This window comes from Erythrolamprus reginae, chromosome 2, assembly GCF_031021105.1.
Source record: "Erythrolamprus reginae isolate rEryReg1 chromosome 2, rEryReg1.hap1, whole genome shotgun sequence".
In the NCBI taxonomy this organism is placed as follows: domain Eukaryota; kingdom Metazoa; phylum Chordata; class Lepidosauria; order Squamata; family Dipsadidae; genus Erythrolamprus; species Erythrolamprus reginae.
This window is the reverse complement of record NC_091951.1, coordinates 236,037,218-236,058,118: the sequence shown is the minus strand read 5'-3', so window position 1 is coordinate 236,058,118 and position 20,901 is coordinate 236,037,218. Positions and strand designations below refer to the sequence as shown.

Genomic DNA, 20,901 nt, shown 5'->3' with positions numbered 1-20,901 from the left:
TTTTTTTAAATTATTTTAAATATTAGATTTGTTATATGTTGTTTCACTATTGTTGTTAGCCGCCCCGAGTCTGCGGAGAGGGGCAGCATACAAATCAAATCAAATCAAATCAAATCAAATCAAATCTAAATAAATAAATAAATAAACAAACAAATAAATAAATAAAAAGTACTTCATCACTGTCATGTCTGCTACACAACACCTCCAAAAGAGTTTGGGACAATATTTCACAGCCTTCACTTCTGCCCGCCTTAAGCTGCTGAAAACAAGGAGCAAATCACATTTTGTAGAACTACTGTGTAATGTCATCATGCTGGAGCTAATTATAGTGATAAAATATGCGGACCCAAAGAGGGTGCCCTTATACCTTCTAACTGGGTTTCAGTCTCTGCTAGAAGAGTCTTCGGAGAGGGGTGGCATACAAATCTAATAAATTATTATTGTTGTTGTTGTTGTTGTTATTATTATTATTATGGCAATTATGGCAATTATGAAATTTTTGATTACTGGAAATTTCAAATAAGTATTCTTGATGCAAAAATGCAGAAGTCTTACACCCTCAGAAATTTTGCACTTGGTTGAGTCCTTGTTTGAAGCTGTTTTCATTTCAGTCAAGAGGAAGAAGCTAATAAGAGCCACATGCAAAACTGCAAAAGGGACTTGATGAAGGTTTACTCCCCCACCTATGAAAAATACAACTTTTTGGTTACGAAAATTAAAAAGGCTTCCTACCTTAGTGGATAAAGTTCATGACTTTTCGCCGTCAAAAACCTGGGAAACTTTGTATTCTCTATCCTGATACATTTTTCCAAGCAAGCAAGATCCACAAAATTGTGTATGGCTTAGAAAACCATACAAATTCTGAGCTAATATGTTGTTTATTAAAAATGTGTTCCTAAAAACCCATTCCTAAACTGATTTCCTTACCTTTCTAAAGAAACACTCCAATTCAAAATCCGTTTAGATCATTACCTGTACAATATATGAAGTGGTTTACTGTTTACTATTAACCAGACAGTGCAGCTCACAAACCTGTGCAACTTGAAAAAATATTCTCCTTTCAGCAACACCTATTATTAAATTTCAATCATGGATACAGAGTAGGTTAGCATTCAATTCCTGACATTTTTAAAGAAAAAAGAGGGATCCTTTGAGTGGTTTCCAGGGCTAAATGCATCCCTGCCACAAGAGGGCGCAGCAGCAGTACCTGATAAGAAATGAAAAATTATATCCAATGCTAAAATTGGATATGATATAAAATCATATAAAATCTGCCTTGGAGTTTCAGGTAGAGGGGGGAATGTATTATCCACTCTCATAGTTTATCTACTAGTACTATGTACTGTCTCTTTCATAGAGGCATAAAAAGGACTGTATTGCATTAGCAGCCAAAATTCTACAACTTCCAAAGTTCCAATCTATACTGTGCATATTGTTCAAGTACAGTGGTATCTCTGCTTAAGAACTTAATTCGTTCTGTGACCAGGTTCTTAAGTAGAAATGTTCTTAAGAAGAAGCAATTTTTCCCATAGGAATCAATGTAAAAGCAAATAATGTGTGCAAACCCATTAGGAAAGAAATAAAAGCTCGGAATTTGGGTGGGAAGAGGAGGAGGAAGAAGAGGAGGAGGACAGTCACTGCCGAAGGAAAAAGGTGAGGTGAGGTGAATAAAAAAAAACCAAAACTTTAAGGCTTAAAAAAAAAAGAGGGACTCAGGTGGCGAGGAGGAGCACACGTCTCCAATACACCCGGAGCGGAGCTGCCTCCCATACACTAGGCCAGAGAGAGAAACCCAGGCGGGTGAGAGGGGGCAACCTCCCGCTCCTTTGACCCAAAGGCAGTGGCTGCTGCTGCTGCTACCTCTTCCTTTGCATGCTGAAGGGCTCCCCTCTCCTCTCGCTCGCTTGCTTTGTAGCCGACGCCTTTCCTTTGCTGTGGTGACTCCTCGGTTTGGCTGAAGCTGAGTTGATCCCGCTGGGGTGAAGTGCCCTCTTTTGCCTTTCTGCACCCAGACACTCTAGGAGGCAACCCTGCACTGGGTGTATGGGAGGCAGCATGAGGGAGTCACCATAGCGAAGTTCTTTATTCCCTCTCCAAGCACCCAGAGAAAGAAAAACGCTCTGTTTGCTCTAGGCTGCCCAGAGCAAGGGGAGGGTTTCTTTTCTCTGGGCTCTGGCAGTGGTTTATTCCTTCTCCAAGCACCCAGAGAAAGGAAAATGCTCTGTTTGCTCTAGGCTGCCCAGAGCAAAGGGAGGGTTTCTTTTCTCTGGGCCCTGGCAGTGGTTTATTCCCTCTCCAAGCACCCAGAGAAAGGAAAATGCTCTGTTTGCTCTAGGCTGCCCAGAGCAAAGGGAGGGTTTCTTTTCTTGGGGCTCTGGCAGAGGTTTATTCCTTCTCCAAGCACCCAGAGAAAGGAAAATGCTCTGTTTGCTCTAGGCTGCCCAGAGCAAAGGGAGGGTTTCTTTTCTCTGGGCTCTGGCAGAGGCTTATTCCTTCTCCAAGCGCCCAGAGAAAGGAAAATGCTTCGTTTCCTCTAGACCAGTTATTTTCAACCTTTTTTGAACCGCGGCACATTTTTTACATTTACAAAATCCTGGGGCACACCACCAACCAAAATGACACAAAACGACACTCTAAGACACTCTCCTCTCTTTTTCCATCCCTGTCTCTCCCCCCTCTTGTGTGTGTGTGTGTGTGTATATACATACTTTTGAACCATTTCCCAAAACAGGTGAGGGCTGGGGGGTTTTCTCTCTTATTTTTTGGGTGTTTTTTATCATATGCTTTAAATCAAGAGTCACTTCTCTCTCTCTCTTTTGTTTCTCTCTCTTTCCTCTCATTCTCTGCCTCAATCCTTTTCTCATTTCTCTTTTCTCCTCCCCTTTTTGCTCATTTCTCTCTCTCTCCCTTCCTCTCCTTTTCTCTCTCTCTCTCTTTCTCTCTCTCTCTCTCTCAGCAAAAAGTTGTGAGACCAGAACCTGAGCTTCCTTCTTCGCGGCACACCTGACCATGTCTCGTGGCACACTAGTGTGCCACGGCACACTGGTTGAAAAACACTGCTCTAGACTACCAAAGCCTCCTTAAGCACCACCAAAAGGCTTCTCTGGCAGCCCAGAAAAGCCCGAGATGGCTGGGATTAAAGGGGGAATGGCAGGAAACTGGCCGGGCCTTCCTGCCGCTCTCAAATTTCCTGGGAAATTTTTCTGGGCTCCGGTTCTTAAGAAGAGGCAAAAAAAATCTTGAACACCCAGTTCTTATCTAGAAAAGTTCTTAAGTAGAGGCATTCTTAGGTTGAGGTACCACTGTATATGAATAAGTAAATACATACCATGGAGTTTGGATTTTTATTAGAAATTGCATTCAACAATCACCTTTTCCCAATCCTTTGTGCACAATACACACAAAAGCAAAAATATCCCTGCTTATGAAATTATACCTAGTTAGCAATGTATAACACATGGGTACAAAATGATCTATCCTGAACAACAGAAGCACATTAGTTGGTAGAAGGCACCATCTACCTATTAGGACTACACACCAAAAAAATCGAATAAAAAAAACTAATTAAAAAAATAACTTCATCCTATATGGGCTTTGCAGAAGCGTCCCGGGAGGGTGGAGCCTCCCACCATCACCACCACCGGTACATAGAAGCAGGCTGAATTGGGAACAATTCTGATGGTGTCATATATTTTCCATGAGTTTGGAAATAAAATTGAACGGGTCCAAAGATGGGCTACAAAAATGGTGGAAGGTCTTAAGCATAAAACGTATCAGGAAAGACTTAATGCACTCAATCTGTATAGTCTGGAGGACAGAAGGAAAAGGGGGGACATGATCGAAACATTTAAATATGTTAAAGGGTTAAATAAGGTTCAGGAGGGAAGTGTTTTTAATAGGAAAGTGAACACAAGAACAAGGGGACACAATCTGAGGTTAGTTGGGGGAAAGATCAGAAGCAACGTGAGAAAATAGTATTTTACTGAAAGAGTAGTAGATGCTTGGAACAAACTTCCAGCAGACATGGTCAGTAAATCCACAGTAACTGAATTTAAACATGCCTGGGATAAACATATATCCATCCTAAGATAAAATACAGAAAATAGTATAAAGGCAGACTAGATGGACCAGGAGTCTTTTTCTGCCGTCAATCTTCTATGTTTCTATGTTTCAGTTTAGTTTTCCATGAGGAAACAGGTAATGGGAATAAAATCTGTACATCAGAAATAAAGTATCTTCTTGGTGGTTCATATCTACCTTCAACAATTAGCTTTTCTACAGTTATAGACTGCACTCACTGTATCAGAGAGAGAGAGAGAGTGTGTGTGTGTGTGTGTGAGTGTGTGTGCATGCATCTATTAAGAATCAGTCCACGTAGCATAAATACATGAATGAAATTTAAATTTAGGCTTCAGTACTTAGACATTGCCAAGTAATTTTATTTGTTCACTGGCTCCTATTTTCCTGCTATACCTTCTTCTGATCTATAACTGCTTTTCCACAATAATTATTCCTCTTAGTCAACCTGACTAAACACAGGAAGAGGCTATTACCAACCTGCTTTGTTTATGAATGGATCTGGAGATCTACTGTTAGAAGAAGAATGCTGGATTATAGGGAATTTAATCTGATACATAGGATTTCCAAGCAACACTGAAATGGTTCTTCTGTTTGAATGAATGAATGAATGAATGAATGAATGAATGAATGAATGAATGAATGAATGAATGAACGAACGAACGAATGAATGAATGAATGAATGAATGATCAATTGATCAAATGCCCTCAAGTGTGTGTCAACTCTTAGCAATCTCATTGGCAAATTTTCTGCTTGGTTCCTAACCTGGATTTCCAGGTTGTCTAATGGTTCCCCGAAAATGTTACTAATACAACTTGAATTGGTGCCTTTCTTCAAGTAACTCGATAATCTATGAAATTCATTCATCCTGAGGGTATATCTACTATCTGAAAAACATGTCTATTTCTGGAAAATATTTAAATTATGGTCACTACATTAATACGTTGGATTGCATTTTCCAAAAGAAGTGAAGAACAGATTACAACAATTAATTCTACATTTTTCCATCAGTCTAGAACACTGTTTTTCAACCAGGGTTCCGCAGAACCCAAGGGATCTCCAGAGAGAGGCGGCATACAAGTCTAATAAATAATAATAATAATAAAATAATACCTAATCTAGTTTACACTAATATCATATCTTGTAGATCTCTATATCTTCCTGCTCTTGCAAACTATCCTTGATTCCACCATATCAATAAAGATTACCACATCATATATTGACTTTTCTTCTTCTTCCTCTCTCTTCTTTCTAAGGATCTGATCAACTCCACCGGACTGGACATTTTTCAGTCTTCCCCTACTTCTCAACTTAGCTCTTTCTTCATATACTTGTTTCAGTCATTCCTCAATCTTAGCTCTATATGACCATGTGAACTTAAAATACTTATTTTGTCTTGATCGCTCACTTTTTATTCAATCCATATTTAGTTCTCTACAACTCATCCCTGTTTCTTCGCATTTTGCCACATAAATAATCCATTTTCACTACAGTGGTACTCAACTGCTTTGAAACTCAATGCAAGCTTGGTACTCAATGCATTCAATGCAAATTTTATTAACAATGCAAACATTTTGTCCTGATACTCGTCGTTTGTTTGGTATGCAATGCACAAGCTAGAACTTGTCAGTGTTGTCTACATTGTGATTCACTAAGATTATTCCTTATAGAAATTGTTTTTTGTAATTTTTTGTAATTTTTGGTATTCGTTCCGCCTCCAGGAACTAATTAACAATCAGTACCAAGATGCTACTGGACATTCAACTTTTCTGTTTCTCCTCTCATATGCAACTCTCACTTTCATAGAGCAGAGTGGGCCAAAACATGCTTTTACAGTCATTTTTGCTTTTTTTTTTTTTTGACAAACATTCGTTATTTAGCAGAGATTATATATTACCAACTACTATTCTACCTGTACATGCCCATCTTTCTCCCTATCTTTAAAAAAATATTATATTAAGGTATGCAAATTCACCTATTTGATCTAGTTTTTTACCAGGTATATATAACTTTTATTTGTCCGCTTCAATTTCCTTGTCAAATATATTTACCTTGGTCTTTGATTCTTTTAATTTTCAAATCCATCTTCTGTTCTATATTTTACATTGTATCTAATAACTGCTGAAAACCATTTAGCTTTCAATATCATCTGCATAGAAAAGTACATATGCATTCCCATCCCCAACCAGCACATCAAAAATTCATTATAAGCATTCCTTATACATTTATTCATAAATATGTTGAACAAGCAAGGGAGCATTACAGATCTTTGTCTTACTCTCTAATCAATCCTGAACCATTTCTTAAGCATCCCATTAATTCTCACACATGTTTTACTTCTATCATATACATTCACCTCATTCTGCAAGCAGATTTCAATTCCATATCCCATAACTCAGGTAATATTAATTTGATACTACTTTTTATCTGAATCAACAAAGTAAGAATAAAAATTATGTCTCCCATTGAAACATTTCCCATTGACCAAAGTCTACATTTCATGCTCTCTCTGTCCCCAATAAAACCATGCTGTTATTCCCATATTTTCCATTGGTCTCCATTCTATTTATTTTTATTTATTCATTTGTCCAATACACAAATACATAGGAAGAAAATAGACATGTGGTAATATATATAAGGGTAAAAGTGAACTTAGAGGAGACGATATATGAAAGGGAGAGAATATATATGATAGGTGAAAGAGAGGAAAGACAATTGGACAGGGGACAAAAGGCACACCAGTGCACTTATGTATGCCCCTTACTGGCCTCTTAGGAACCTGGAGAGGTCAATCGTGGAGAGACTAAGGGAGAAATGTTGGGGGTTAGGGGTTGACACAATTGAGTCCGGTAATGAGTTCCACGCTTCGATAACTCGATTGTTGAAATCATATTTTTTACAGTCAAGTTTGGAGCGGTTCGTATTAAGTTTGAATCTGTTGCGTGCTCTTGTGTTATTGCGGTTGAAGCTGAAGTAGTCATTGACTGGTAGGACGTTTCAGCATATGATCTTGTGGGCAATACTCAAATCGTGTTTTAGGCGCCGTAGTTCTAGGCTTTCTAGGCCCAGGACTGTTAGTCTATTTTCGTAGGATATTCTGTTTCGAGTGGAGGAGTAAAGGGCTCTTCTGGTGAAATATCTTTGGACATTTTCAAGGGTGTTGATGTCTGAGATGTGGTATGGGTTCCAAACAGATGAGCAGTAGTCTAGGATGGGCCTGGCAAAAGTTTTGTAGGCTCTTGTGAGTAGTGTGAGATTGCCTGAGCAGAAGCTGCGTAGGATCAGATTACTAAGCTTGGATAAAATCAACTGCAGTGCTATTATTATGTCATGATCATGATCGTATATCCTTTGTTCTTCAGTGTAGGATTTATATAGAGAACAGACTGTCTATTTCTGTCTGTCTGGAGTTCATTGCAACTTGATCCAAACCTACTATTCTATTTACAGAGGAAGCTGAGATCAGCAAGGCTCCCTGCCAAAAGTGATGATGTGACCTTAAAACAGTGTTTCTCAACCTTGGAAACTTCCAGATGCATGGACATCAATTCCCAGAATGCCCCAGCCAACCATGCTAGCTGGGGAATTCTGGGATTCGAAGTCAACACATCTGAAAGTTGCCAGGGTCAAGAAACTCTACCTTAAAAGATTCCAGCTTTTTAGTGAAAGCTCAGTCCTAGTGCCCTGTTAACCATGGATAGTTTCCTGCAACTCTACAAAAAGGAACTCTTTTTTAAAAAAAAAGTCTGGTGGACATACAGGATAAAAGAGAGGGGAGATAGAATGAGATTCCTTTCAAACTTCTTACAGAAACGTCTTACATTGTGGAACAAAGCTATAAATAATCCTGTTTAATACTTCATTTCCCAGAATGCAAAGGGTTTGGGAAGAAGCTCTGAAAGTGTTGTGAAAAGTGTTTTCAAGAGAAAGGAGGGGCAAACCAATGTTGCAACTCTATAAAAAAATAAAACAGTGTTTTACAAAATAATGAGTATTTCATTCTTTGACTATGCAGGACGGGAACAAAGAATTGCTTTTTTCCTTTTATTCTTTAGCAGAGGAAACCTGAAGAATTGAGGAGTGGTAGTACTTTGTCTAGGGCTCAGGAAGGTATTCTCCAGAATCCCTCTAGCAACACTATTCTACTTGCCACTGTGGTCGTTCAAGTCCTGTAGCAGTGATGGCAAACCTTTTTTTCCTCGGGTGCTGAAAGAGCATGTGTGTGTGCTAATACGCATGTGGAAGTGCCCACATCCATAATTCAATACCAGGGGAGGGCAAAAATAGCTCCCCCTCCCCCGGAGGCTCTCTAGAGGCTAGAAACAGCCTGTTTCCCAACTTCTGGTGTTTTGCCCTCCCAGGGTCCAAAAGCTTCCCTGGAGCCAGGGGAGGGTAAAAACTCTCCTCCCCTTCTCCCCGAGGGTCTCTGGAAGCCGAAAACACCCTCCCAGAGCCTCTGTGTGAGCCAACAATCAACTGGCTGGCACACACATGCATGTTGGAGATGAGCTAGGGCAACGGCTCATGTGCCATCAGATATGGCTCCGTGTGCCGCCTGTGGCACCCGTGCCATAAGTTCACCATCACTGTCCTATACTCTCTAGACAAATAGTTATTTGGGGAAATAAAGTTTAGGACTTCTATATCTGGGCTGCAAAACCCCGTATGATCACTAGATGATAGCAAAGGAAAGTAATTATTTGCTGCCTGCTATTGATCATATGGATTTTCGCAGCGGAGATACTGTCGACTTAATAAAATGAGACTTCGCTGCTTTTTTTTCCTGTTTAGCAAAGCCTACCAAGGTTTATGTAGTCCAACTTGTTTAATATTTCAATGAGATTTTTCCCTTTCAAGGAATTTGTTTTCAATATTACAATTAACAATATTTGAAAATCACTGTACCTTGGAAAATTAAATTGGCTGGGATCATAATGTGTATTATTTTAATAACCTGACTTATGCGAAATACCAAACTGAAACTAAAGATATAACATTAGATAAAACAATAGAGGAGCCAATTAGATTTGTAGAAATGAGAAAATTGTGCCTGCCAGCTCTTTATGTTATCCTCAGAGTTCTTAGAGTGGTCTGTAGGAAGTATAGAGTAACAAAGATTTGACCGGTCTCAATATTTGAATTTCATTGCACGCAATGAAATAACAGACATAGTGTTTTGGTTCCTTAATGTAGATTGAATAGAAATATTAAACCAGACAAATCTGAAAGTATAAGAAAAGAGGTGTCTTTTACTTATGAATGTTGCAATAAACGCTTACTCACTAAATGGGGCTTTAACCTGTTCTCATTTGTCTATACCAGGAGTGTCAAACTCAAGACCTGGGGGCCAGATATGGCCCACAAGGTAGTTAGATCTGGTCCCTGGGCCACCCTGGAAACAGTGAAGAACCAGTCCACATTGCTTCTGCCAGCAAAAATGGGCTCCCTAGTTCCTGAGCCATAGACCTCTGCAACACTCTGCCAGTGAAATCCGTTTTCACTGGCAGAGGGTTGCAGGAGGCCATGACAGTCGAAAATGGAACTCGGGAGCCTGTTTTCTCTGGCAGAGCAGTCAGGCTACCCCAAGCGCTCCCAACAGGAGTGACTTCAAGCTGGCCCCATTAGATTAGATTAGATTTATTGGATTTATATGCCGTCCCTCTCCGCAGACTCGGGACAGCTCACAACAATGGCAAAAAACAATACATAGTGACAAATCTAATATTTACCAATCTAATTACAGTTTTAAGTTAAAAATTCATAAAAGCAATCCCAATATATATAAAAAATAAGCACACAATCAATCAAACACCAAAACAACATGGGCAAGGGGGAGATGTTTCAATTCCCCCATGCCTGATGGCAAAGGTGGGTTTTAAGGAGTTTACGAAAGGCAAGGAGGGTGGGGGCAATCCTAATCTCAGGGGGGAGCTGGTTCCAGAGGGTCAGAGCCACCACAGAGAAGGCTCTTCCCCTAGGTCCAGCCAAATGATATTGTTTAGTCGACGGGACCCGAAGAAGGGCCACTCTGTGGGACCTAACCGGTCACTGGGATTCGTGCGGCAGAAGGCGGTCCCGAAGATATTCTGGTCCGGTGCCATGAAGGGCTTTATAGGTCATAACCAACACTTTGAATTGTGACCGGAAACTGATCGGCAACCAATGCAGACTGTGGAGTGTTGGAATAATATGGGCATACTTAGAGAAGCCCATAATTGCTCTCGCAGCTGCATTCTGCATGATCTGAAGTTTCCGAACACTTTTCAAAGGTAGCCCCATGTAGAGAGCGTTGCAGTAGTCGAGCCTTGAGGTGATCCATCCTATCCATGCCAACTCTGGCCCCCTGAGGTCAAGCACAAACCTGATGCAGCCCTCCATGAAATTGAGTTTGACGCCCAGAAGTCTATACTATAAACTATACTCAGCAGACAGGGGAAATACTGCTATATCTATTGCTCCTGTACTACAGCTAGAGTAAAGAACTGAACTAAGTTGAAAAATTTGCATATTTTTCTAATTAACTAAAATTATGTACTGATGAAGGCTAGAGTCTAATGAGAGGGTAAACTATGAATCAAAAAGGTTATGGCTCCAATTCAAGGTATGAATTTACTCAGTAGCATTCAGGAGATAGTTGCTATTTGTTTTTTTATCTTCAGAAGTTCCAGAATACTGCCCAGGAATTCTAAGTGTCCAGTCTAATATCACCAAAGAATACTGGTATAGTATATTGAAATAACACTCTGCAGAGGTTATTGTTATAAAGTGCATTGCTATAGAAATGCTAAGCATTAATGAAATATAATTCTGAGCATAGAATTCAAAGAGATTACTCTGACATAAAGTAATCCTCAATAGTAGTTGAGCTAAGAATGTATTCACAGAGGGACTAAGGTTGGTCAATTCTTGATGACTGATTACCTACTTAGACTGAAAGTCCTTAGAATAATAATTACTGCCAGTAGCATTTAATTCTTATGCTAAACCTCACTTTGGTCATTAATGGATGAAGATGCACTTGTGAATAGATTTTCATCTGAAGTACTTCTACTGCAGAAGGTGGAACGCCATTAAGGAAATCTAAATACATTTATATTGCAACCACTCTGTTGCTCTCCTCACTAAAGGGCTAGTACCATGGATAAGTGTCAGTGCTTTCACATCTATAGGAATTGACTTTTACTTATATAGTTATAATTAGAATATTCTATTTTATTCATTCACACATATTAATGTACTGAGACAGACACCAAATATTTTCTGCTCTATGATCATAATAAAAGGTTTTGATTTTTTGAAATTTACTAAGAGCCTCATATTTGAAACTTACCAAGAGCCTCATATTAGAACTAATACATGAGTCAAGAGTTTGTTCACTTGTCAATTAAACATTGTAAGTTAAATAATTCTGAGCATGGCTAAAAGCATGTGAATATTTTAAATAATTGAAGGAAATCTATATAATTTTATATAAATAAAAGCTGCTATAGACTGTTTCAAAGAAAGCTAATTGTTCATAATTTTAAAACTCCTGGTTGTTTTGGTATAATAGTTTAAAAAGTTTTTAAATGGAGAAACATTCTTTGTACGCAGACAATCATTGATTAAAATTGGTTCTTCTTCTTTAAAGTTGGTTCACACAGTTTAATCAAAGTTCAGTTGATCAAACTACAAATTAATCTCATTAAAGATTACATCCCAGTGCACACTGATCTAGTTTTATAAAAGACTTAATGAGAATTTGGTTTGTAACAGCCATGCTCTGGAAAAGTCTTTTAAAGGTGGCTTCAGGCAGGTCATGCTGAATGAAACCAACACTGATTAACTTGTGTTGAACAATTCACACATCTAAATTAATCAAATACACACACACACACACAAAGAAATTTCATTGTCTAGCTTCTCACTGTACTACTTTTATATATTTGTTGTATTGTTCTGAATTTTTGGAAAATAAAAAAATGAACAGTACAAGGCTTACATGAATCCCTCCCCCAATTAAACTGATAATGCAAGAAGAATTTGAGGGACTCATATTAACCCAATTACAAAGCAGGTGTTTAACCATGTTGTCATTTCATGAAGTATTGACATAAATTAATATTGCCGATTAAAAAGTCCAAGGCCCAATATTGTAATTTAGAATCTCATCATTCTTCCACTCTATTCTTATTTGAAATTGTAGTAACCATAGATGTCAGAATAGAATAAAATAATATTCTCAAAATTGATAAAAATAATAATTCAAAAGATTTATTCTTTCTTCAACCATTCTGGATACGTTGATTCATAATTTTCCAATGAATTATTTTGTCTACACACACACTTTATTTCTTTGTTTGTTTTTTAAGAAAATCCATTAAAATTAACTCACCTGCAATATGTCATGTCTCTACCTGGGAATTAAATATCAGATAGAGCAATAAAGACTAGAACATGCACTTCCATAGACTATAAGAATGTGATTTTTTTTTTACCTTCCTCTCTTTTGCGTTTGTTGCTTTCAGCACTGGGAGAAGTAATTCCCAGAATTCCACTAATCGAGTAGGAGGAGCCAGCTGAGTCTGTACTTACTGAAGACACCTGCGTCACAGACCCTGTGGAGGCTGTAATTAGAAACAAATGAATCAATAGGCAAACCAACATGGAAAAGTAAGCATGGGTCAACATCTTACAATCATCTCTTTGAGAAGGGAAGAAGAAGGAGGAGGGAGAATGGGACTATTTGCAGTCACTAGAATGTCAGTTTCTACTCCAGTCTCAGCTATAAGCTCTAGATACTATGACCAAAAAAAAGCCCTAAATAAATATGGGCACCACAAAAATAATTCATTTTATCAGCAGTTAAAAATTCTAGAATTTTGCTTCTGGACTATATTAGACAGATAAAGAAGGCCTCGGAATAATTGATGGAAAACTTAGTATTTTGGACCATTTACGATATAGTAGTTAGTTTTTAAAGGTTCAAAATACTTCCTATGCATCATATAATATATCATATCATATCATATCATACAACCACCTTCTAACTTAGAATAGTGTTAGTATATCTGTGTTAAGGTGGAAAATCATTGCCTAAAAACAGATCATGAGGTTATGGCTAAATCAAATTATAAATCCAAATTAAGGATTTGACTCAGGCTACTTATGCTTCCCTCTAGCTCACAATAAATTGATAATTGTAATTTAATTCTTTTCCAGGATAGAAAGGCCATTTGCTTGCAATAAATTAGTCTGAAAAGGAATGCAGTTAGGACAATGTCATCTGGCGGGCCCCAGGGGAAGAGCCTTCTCTGTGGCGGCCCCGGCCCTCTGGAACCAACTCCCCCTGGAGATTAGAATTGCCCCCACCCTCCTTGCCTTTCGTAAACTACTTAAGACCCACCTATACTGCCAGGCATGGGGGATTTGAGACATCTTCCCCCAGGCTCATTATAATTTATGTTTGGTATGTATGTGCTGTTTGGTTTTTTAATTATGATAGGGTTTTTAGTTATTTTTAATATTAGATTTGTGCCATTATAATATTGTTTTTATCGTTGTTGTGAGCCGCCCCGAGTCTTCGGAGAGGGGCGGCATACAAATCTAATAAATTGAATTGAATTGAATTGAATTGACTTGGGGCCACACCAGGGGTGAAATATTTTCGGTTTGCTCATGCTTGTCGGTTGTCAAAGAGCCAGTCATTAAGGAAGTATGAGGCTCCGCCCACTCCCTTGGATGCCGCCATTTTGGTTCTTTTACCCTCTGCACATGCACAAAATGCTTTGCGCATGTGCAGAGGGTAAAAGAATCCAAATAGCGCCATCCGGGCATGTGAGTGGCTCTCCGATGACCGACAAGCACAAGCAAAACAGGAGAATTTCACCCCTGGGCCACACAAAAACAAGTGATTTAAACTTAATTTTCAATCTGGATATTCTAGGACACTTGCAGTCTAAAGAGAAAGAGGATTGTAGTAACAATTGTTGCTGCATTTGCATTTTATGTTTAGAATAAAAGAAAATAATGCTTCAGGTCTTGAATATAACAGAATCTCTTAGTCTGCAAATGGCATTTCTAACAAAAGGCAAAACACATAAATAACTAACATTCTTTTGTCCTTCAATAATATCCAAAATCTTCCCTGCTGGAGTAGACAACTCAGTCTGCCAAATGATACAACTCGCCTGGTTCAGTACTGAGTTAATTTGATTTCGTTGGAACTCTTGGAGCAAAATACACACTGAAATTGGAATTAAGTATGCAGAGTGCATATCAGTGCCATCCATTGTTGGTTTTATGGCTAATAAAGAACCAATTTAATTTATTTAAGAAGTTATATGTATTCTATGTAATTAGACTTCACAAATTCAGAAGTCAAACATGATTCAAAATCAGGAACCTTGGATAAGTGATTTCTCTGCCCGCTCCATTCCCCTCTCAGTCTATTCACAAAAACATCACCTACATCATTCAGCAGCTTCCCATCTTGAGAAGCCTTAGAGGGGCAGCAAAGAAGGTAGAAAGGACACGTCAGGTGGATTAGAGCAGTGTTTTTCAACCAGTGTGCCGCGGCACACTAGTGTGCCGCGAGACATGGTCAGGTGTGCCACGAAGCTCAGAGAGAAAGAAAGGAAGAGAGAGAGAGAAAGAAAGAGAGAAAGGAAGCAAGAGAGAGAAAGAAAGAAAGCAAGAGAGAGAAAGAGTGAGCGAGCGAGAAAGAGAACAAGAGAGAGAAAGCAAGAGAGAGAGAGAAAGAAAACAAGAAAAAGCAAGAGAGAAAGAGAGAGAGAGCAAGAGAGAGAGAAAGCAACAGAGAGAAAGAGAAAGAGAGGGAGGGAAGGAGAGAGAGAGAAAGACATAGAGGGAGGTAGGAAGGGAGAGAGAAAGAGAGCAAAAAAGAGAGGAAGGAAGGAAGAGAAAGAAAGAGGGATGGAGAGAGAGAGAAAGAAAGAGGGAGAAAGAGGGAGAGAGAAATAGAGCGAAAGGGAGGAAGAGAGAGAGAGAGAATTTTTTGTCCAAACTTTTTTTATCAGCCCCCCCTCCCCCCCCCCCCCGCTCAATGTGCCCCAGGGTTTCGTAAATGTAAAAAATGTGCCACGGCTCAAGAAAGGTTGAAAATCACTGGATTAGAGTGCTCTCTGCAGAACTCATGGAGTGGGGAAATGCATATTTAATTTTTAAATGTTTCTTATTTAAATAATTGGCATGGCTATCCAACCTGAACAATGTGACTTTAGGCAGCGGACAGAAGTATCCAAACAAAAACAATATATCTAATAAAGTCAATAGCAGGCAATTTGGCACACATTCATACCCTCTCCTGTTGGGCACTACTCCTTCCAGCCCCCAACTCAAGGGAACACACTTAGCCAACAGGATCAGGTGCAATGCGAAGGGCATGAATGGGCTACCACTGCAATAGTGCAATGTATGATATTCACTAAAGATCCTAAAATTGAACAGAAGTGAGAGAGACCATTACAAATGAATAGATTGAAGATTTCTTCTCTACGGACCCATCCATATCTTGAGCTGAAATAACTGCAATTAAACCCATTTCAGTTTTTGAAATCAGTGAGATTATTCTGGAATGCATTTCCCTCCGTTCTGTTTTAAGGACTGTTTATCTTTAAAACAATGCCTGCAACTTAATAAACTTGTTTTAAAATCCAAATGAAATTTACTGTAATTCATTTCTTTCTCTTTACAGATGATTTTTTTTTTGTAAAGGCAATACAAAGTATTACTATGGTAATCTGTTTTTAAAAATGTGTTCAGTTGAGGTATGTTGATTCCTCTTCTCTGGTTCAGCAAGAGCATATCGGCTTGAATATATTATGTAAGTAACTTCAAATTAGCTGAGTTTATTTTAAGCAGTTCTATTTCTGTGGCAGGGACTCTGCCAAAAAAAAAACAACCCCAATAAAGTCTATTACTTTTCAATGGCTAGCGTTTGATGGTATGCATCTGAATTAGGTTAAAAAAAGAGAGAGAGAGAGAGAGAGAGAAATAAAGTTTTCAAAGTTTTGCTACCTCTTCACTGAAAATTGCAAGTGCACAAAGAATTATGGAAGGCTTGGTTGATAGAAGGAAAAAAAGCACATTCAAAACTACTTACTGACTAATGGTGCAGAAAATGTTATGAAGAACTATCCTTTTCTTGATTTATTACTTTAATTATCTGACATTCTATAGACCCCCATTAGTCGGATGATTTTTTTTTTTTTTGGTTTAGATTTCAATTTTCTGTCTCATGGTGAAAGCTATTTATCATAATAATCAGTAAAATTCAAAACCTTTTAGCAGTATTTATAAAATTCATTTACCATGTTCAGCCCTTGGAGAATGATAAAGAAGGTGCATTAGTACGTGTGCTGAACTGTTTTATGCAGAATTTTCTGGCCATACGAGTGATTAAAAGTTCCTTAGAATGAATACATACACACACACACACACACATATACACACATAATTTCCATTACCTATGCTATGACTCGAGGCTGGGACTTGCTGGTTAGGTGGTTGCTGCACCTTTGTCCGAATAATCCTGCATAATAGACAAAGTCCTACTTACAATTATATAAATAACAACAGAGAACGACTTATTTATGCAACATAATTAATGCAATAATGAATGTCCAAGCATATTAGTCCAGTTCATTACTGTGGTATATCCCAGATAGCATTACAGTGAACAACATCTGAAATTTTTGCATAAAAAAGAGATGATATTTACAAAATTAAGCATGTATTGAACACATTTTCAGAAGAAGGGCAACATTCAGAAAAGGGTGGACAGCCAGAATAGCGTACATATTATTACCCCATCAAGAGGAATTGAAGGAGTGACAATTTAGTAAGTGGACCAACATTAAATACAATATAAACAATAATTGCAAAAACTAATACCTCCATTCCCACTAATCCTTTGGCCAAAGAAAGAAAGCTGTATTTAAATCCCACAGATATTAATCAGATTTCAATTAATTATTATTACCACCAATAATTAGCATGTCATTGGCTTCATGGAACTTAATTATGACTAATGTTATCAAGACTAGGGCAACTGAAATTACTGAACTAGATTTATTAATCTAAAATTAAGACAAAGGAAGCAGGGCCATCCATGGGGAAAAAGTCAAAATCTGCAACATGGCAGGTACAACACTGTGATCTAAGCACAGCCTCTTTTCTCCATGTGTGTAATACTAACACAATTGTTACCTTGCAGATTTTCAGCAACCTTATAGATATTGGTTGAAGGGACTCCTTGTTATCATTAACTAGGTACTTGGTTTTTATTTCCTTCCTTCTGGTCCCATTGGCTCATCACAAAATTGGCCCAAACATTAGCATTATTTCATATAAAGATTTATCTGCTGTTTATTTAAACGTAGAATATTCTTACATTAAACAAATTTATGTACTCCAGCACAAACAAGGGATGTAATTTAACATATTGACACATTTGCAACAATATACATATATTCAATGCACCAAGGTGATTTGACACAAAAATATGTAACCCTTCCCTGGTGCAGAGCTGAAGGGATTGGATACTGTAGCCTAGAGGATAATTCTCTGCCTTACAAGGCAGAGGTTGCAGGTTCAAGTCCCAGTGGGTATGGCTAGCTGATGAGGCCAAAATAAGGCCGAAATAGATCTATCCCAGTCTCCCTTAATTTTCAAATTCAGCAAAAAAAACATGTAACATATACAGGTAGAATTGTCGGCTATCAATAAAATTAACTGCCTTGGAAATGGCCCTGGGTTGGGCCGAGAGGCAAATAGGGAGCTGTGATGTTCCTTCAATACACCAGGGTGATTCGACACAAAAATATGTAACCCTTCTCTGGTGCAGAGCTGAAGGGATTGGATACGTAGCCTAGAGGATAATTCTCTGCCTTACAAGGCAATGTCATATATATATGTTTTCGTAGATATATATATAAAATATTGGTTTTATGTATATTTGGATAGGGAAAATACTAATGTGGAGTAAATCAGGGCATCTGCACAGTAAGTAGATGTATGTATATAGATGTGTATAGGACATCTACAGAGTAAGTAGATGTAATAAGAATAACTACAACAAGACTTGTCATTGATTTCAATAAGTACGAACTGATCTTGACTACCTGAAGTGCTGCCTTCCCAGTTATGAACTTACCCAGTTATCTAAATCAGAAGAAAGCCTGAAGAAGTTGCTCTTGCTCCCAGAATTTTGCATAATAGAAAAGGGCCTTTTCCATTATGCCAGTTCCAATTTAGAGAGGTGCATTTTACCACCTCTTCCACCAATCTACTTGCTAATTGACTCCAATTTTATTGATTCTAATGTTGCAGCTTTTATAAGCTGGCTCAAATTTTTATATAAGCGGAAAGGCAGAATACAAATTCAGTATCTTAAATGAATTAAGTCTTCACTCAACTAACGTGTTATTAATTGCCATAATTCTATTCTATTTTATATTTTATTCTATTCTATACTATTCTATTCTACTCTACACATCTATGCATATAATATGCATGTGCTCCAGTTTAATTTATTCTCTCATTTGTTAGTTTTTCAGACTTAGAATATTCAAGAAAATAATCCCCTTTTTATCGACAACTCAGAAAACAGCCAAAGAAATGTTGGGCTGATCATGAAACTCAATTCGAGATTTTAACTGACAACAGTACAGTATATCATGTCTAAGCCTTCATCTTGAAGTAGATGATGGGATGATTATCGTGATGATTATTTTTATCATGGTGATTTATATGATTTTAATAAAGTAACTGAAAAAATATTACCACAAATTATCTACTTTCCCAGGCTTGCACAATTCACCAGTCTATGTACAACACTGATTATGTCCTTGTTTATCAGAGGACTCACATAAGTTTATTTTCCCAAACATATAGTGTTAAACTATGTATTTAAAACAAAATCTAAAAGCAAGTTTTACATTTAGAGTTAAGCAGTAACTGTTTGCCAAGCACAACCATGTTATTATTGAAAAGGCTCGTGGATGGTGAATTTATGGTTAGTAAATCTAAGACCTTATGGAGAAAACAGTGGGGAATTAGATCACAAACTAAGTCATGATTCAACATGTTAGAATCCCTCAAACTTTTCTAAGTCTGTAATAAAGATAATATGGAACAATGCCATAATAACTAAATATTTAATAAACCTACAAAAAATAGAACTTTATAATAATGCTAAGTTTGGATAAAGGGGAATGTTTGAGGGATTTTAACCTGTTGAATCTGAGTCTGGTTGTTCTCTGCCATACATTTCATTATATCATCAGTGGGTCATCATCACTGATGATGTTACCTAATTTGGGTAATGAAACATCTGCAAGAAAGCAATCACTCTCAGAGAGCACCAAGGAACCTTCAGTGTTACGTTTCCTTATTACTAGCGATACACAGCTTTTTACAGAATTCCTCACATTTACAAGCATACTTTGACACACCACCTTCATTTCAAACCATCTAGTTCTTTAATTCTTATGATTAAAAAAAACAGTCCTGCCACTAAATGACCTTATGGATGTTCAGATTTGGGGGAATATTGAATTTTCTGTGCGTGTTCAAAGGTACATAAACAGAACTCACATATGTGTGAAATGTGACTGTATAAATAAATATCTAGACTATAACAAGAAATGAAACTGTGATCTTGTATAAGCCACTGATTTGCCTCTCCCCTCTCTTGCTGTCTTCATGTCAGTCTACACAGCCATGCCCAGAGAAGGGTAAAAACAGATCAAAGAATAGTAAAGGCATTAAAGCAGTTGTGGGTTACTTTTGGTTCGGCTCAGTTCTACAAGCGGTAGCACAGGTGGTGGGAGGTTCCGCCCACCCACCCAGAACATTTCTACGTATGCATGCGCGAACCAGTAGCAATGGTTTTTAGAACCCACTACTGCACTAAAGCTGGAGGAAAGCCATTTCATGGTCAGTTTCCAGACTACAATTTCCAACCACAATGTCTGGCTATTAAAGACAATTGGTCCAAACCCAAACAACTGCATTATAGTTTGGATGGTATATGCTGGCTCTGTTAAAAAGTGCTATTGTTAACATGTTGTAAGCTGCCCTGAGTCTAAGGAGAAGGGTGGCATAAAAATCAAACAAACAAACAGACAGACAAACAAACAGTCAGACAGACAGACAGACAGACAGACAGACAGGCAGACAGACAGACAGACAGACAGACAAATAAACAAATAAATAAATAAGAATTGTCTGTGACATTTGTCCTTTTAATTATGTCCCTCCACTTATCAAGTCAGAACTCTAAAGCATTCAATCACCAGAGATGATTTCTAATTTTGTTGCCATCCAGAAAATATTTCTTTTCCTTTCCTTGTTAGACCAAAGATATAGGCAAAGGACGAGCTGCACCAGCAATGTGTTTTATAACTCATTGGAATAAAAATAGGACTCAGAGGAAAGAATTGCCAATACTTTACAATACCAAGCCAATACTTCCAACACTATGATTCCAGATACAATTGTCCTCAACTTAAAACAGTTCATTTAGTGACTATTCAAAGTTATAAAAGCATTGAAAAAAGTGATTTATGACCATTTTTCACATTTCCAACCTTCGCAGGATCCCTATGGTCACAGGATTTACATATAAATGTTTGACAACTGGCTCATATTCTTGATGCTTGCAGTGTCCCACGGTCATGCGATCACCGTTTGGGACTTTCGGACAAGTCAATGGGAAAGCCGGATTGACTTAACAGCTGTACTACTAATTTAATAACTCCAGTGATTCACTTAACAAGTGTGTCATGAAAAATTGTAAAATGGGACAAAACTCACTTAAC

General features: G+C 37.9%; 1 protein-coding gene across 2 annotated transcripts in view; it reads right to left on the bottom strand.

The window, feature by feature from the left end:
* Positions 1 to 20,901, bottom strand: part of PAX5 (paired box 5) — a 308,938-nt gene that overhangs the window by 268,792 nt on the left and 19,245 nt on the right. For both annotated transcript variants that reach the window (XM_070742266.1, XM_070742267.1), the window contains exons 4-5: positions 16,546 to 16,610; positions 12,556 to 12,684 (exon numbers count right to left, since the gene is read on the bottom strand). In XM_070742266.1, coding sequence (XP_070598367.1) covers positions 12,556 to 12,684; positions 16,546 to 16,610 — 194 coding nt within the window. The remainder of the gene's footprint in view (positions 1 to 12,555; positions 12,685 to 16,545; positions 16,611 to 20,901) is intronic.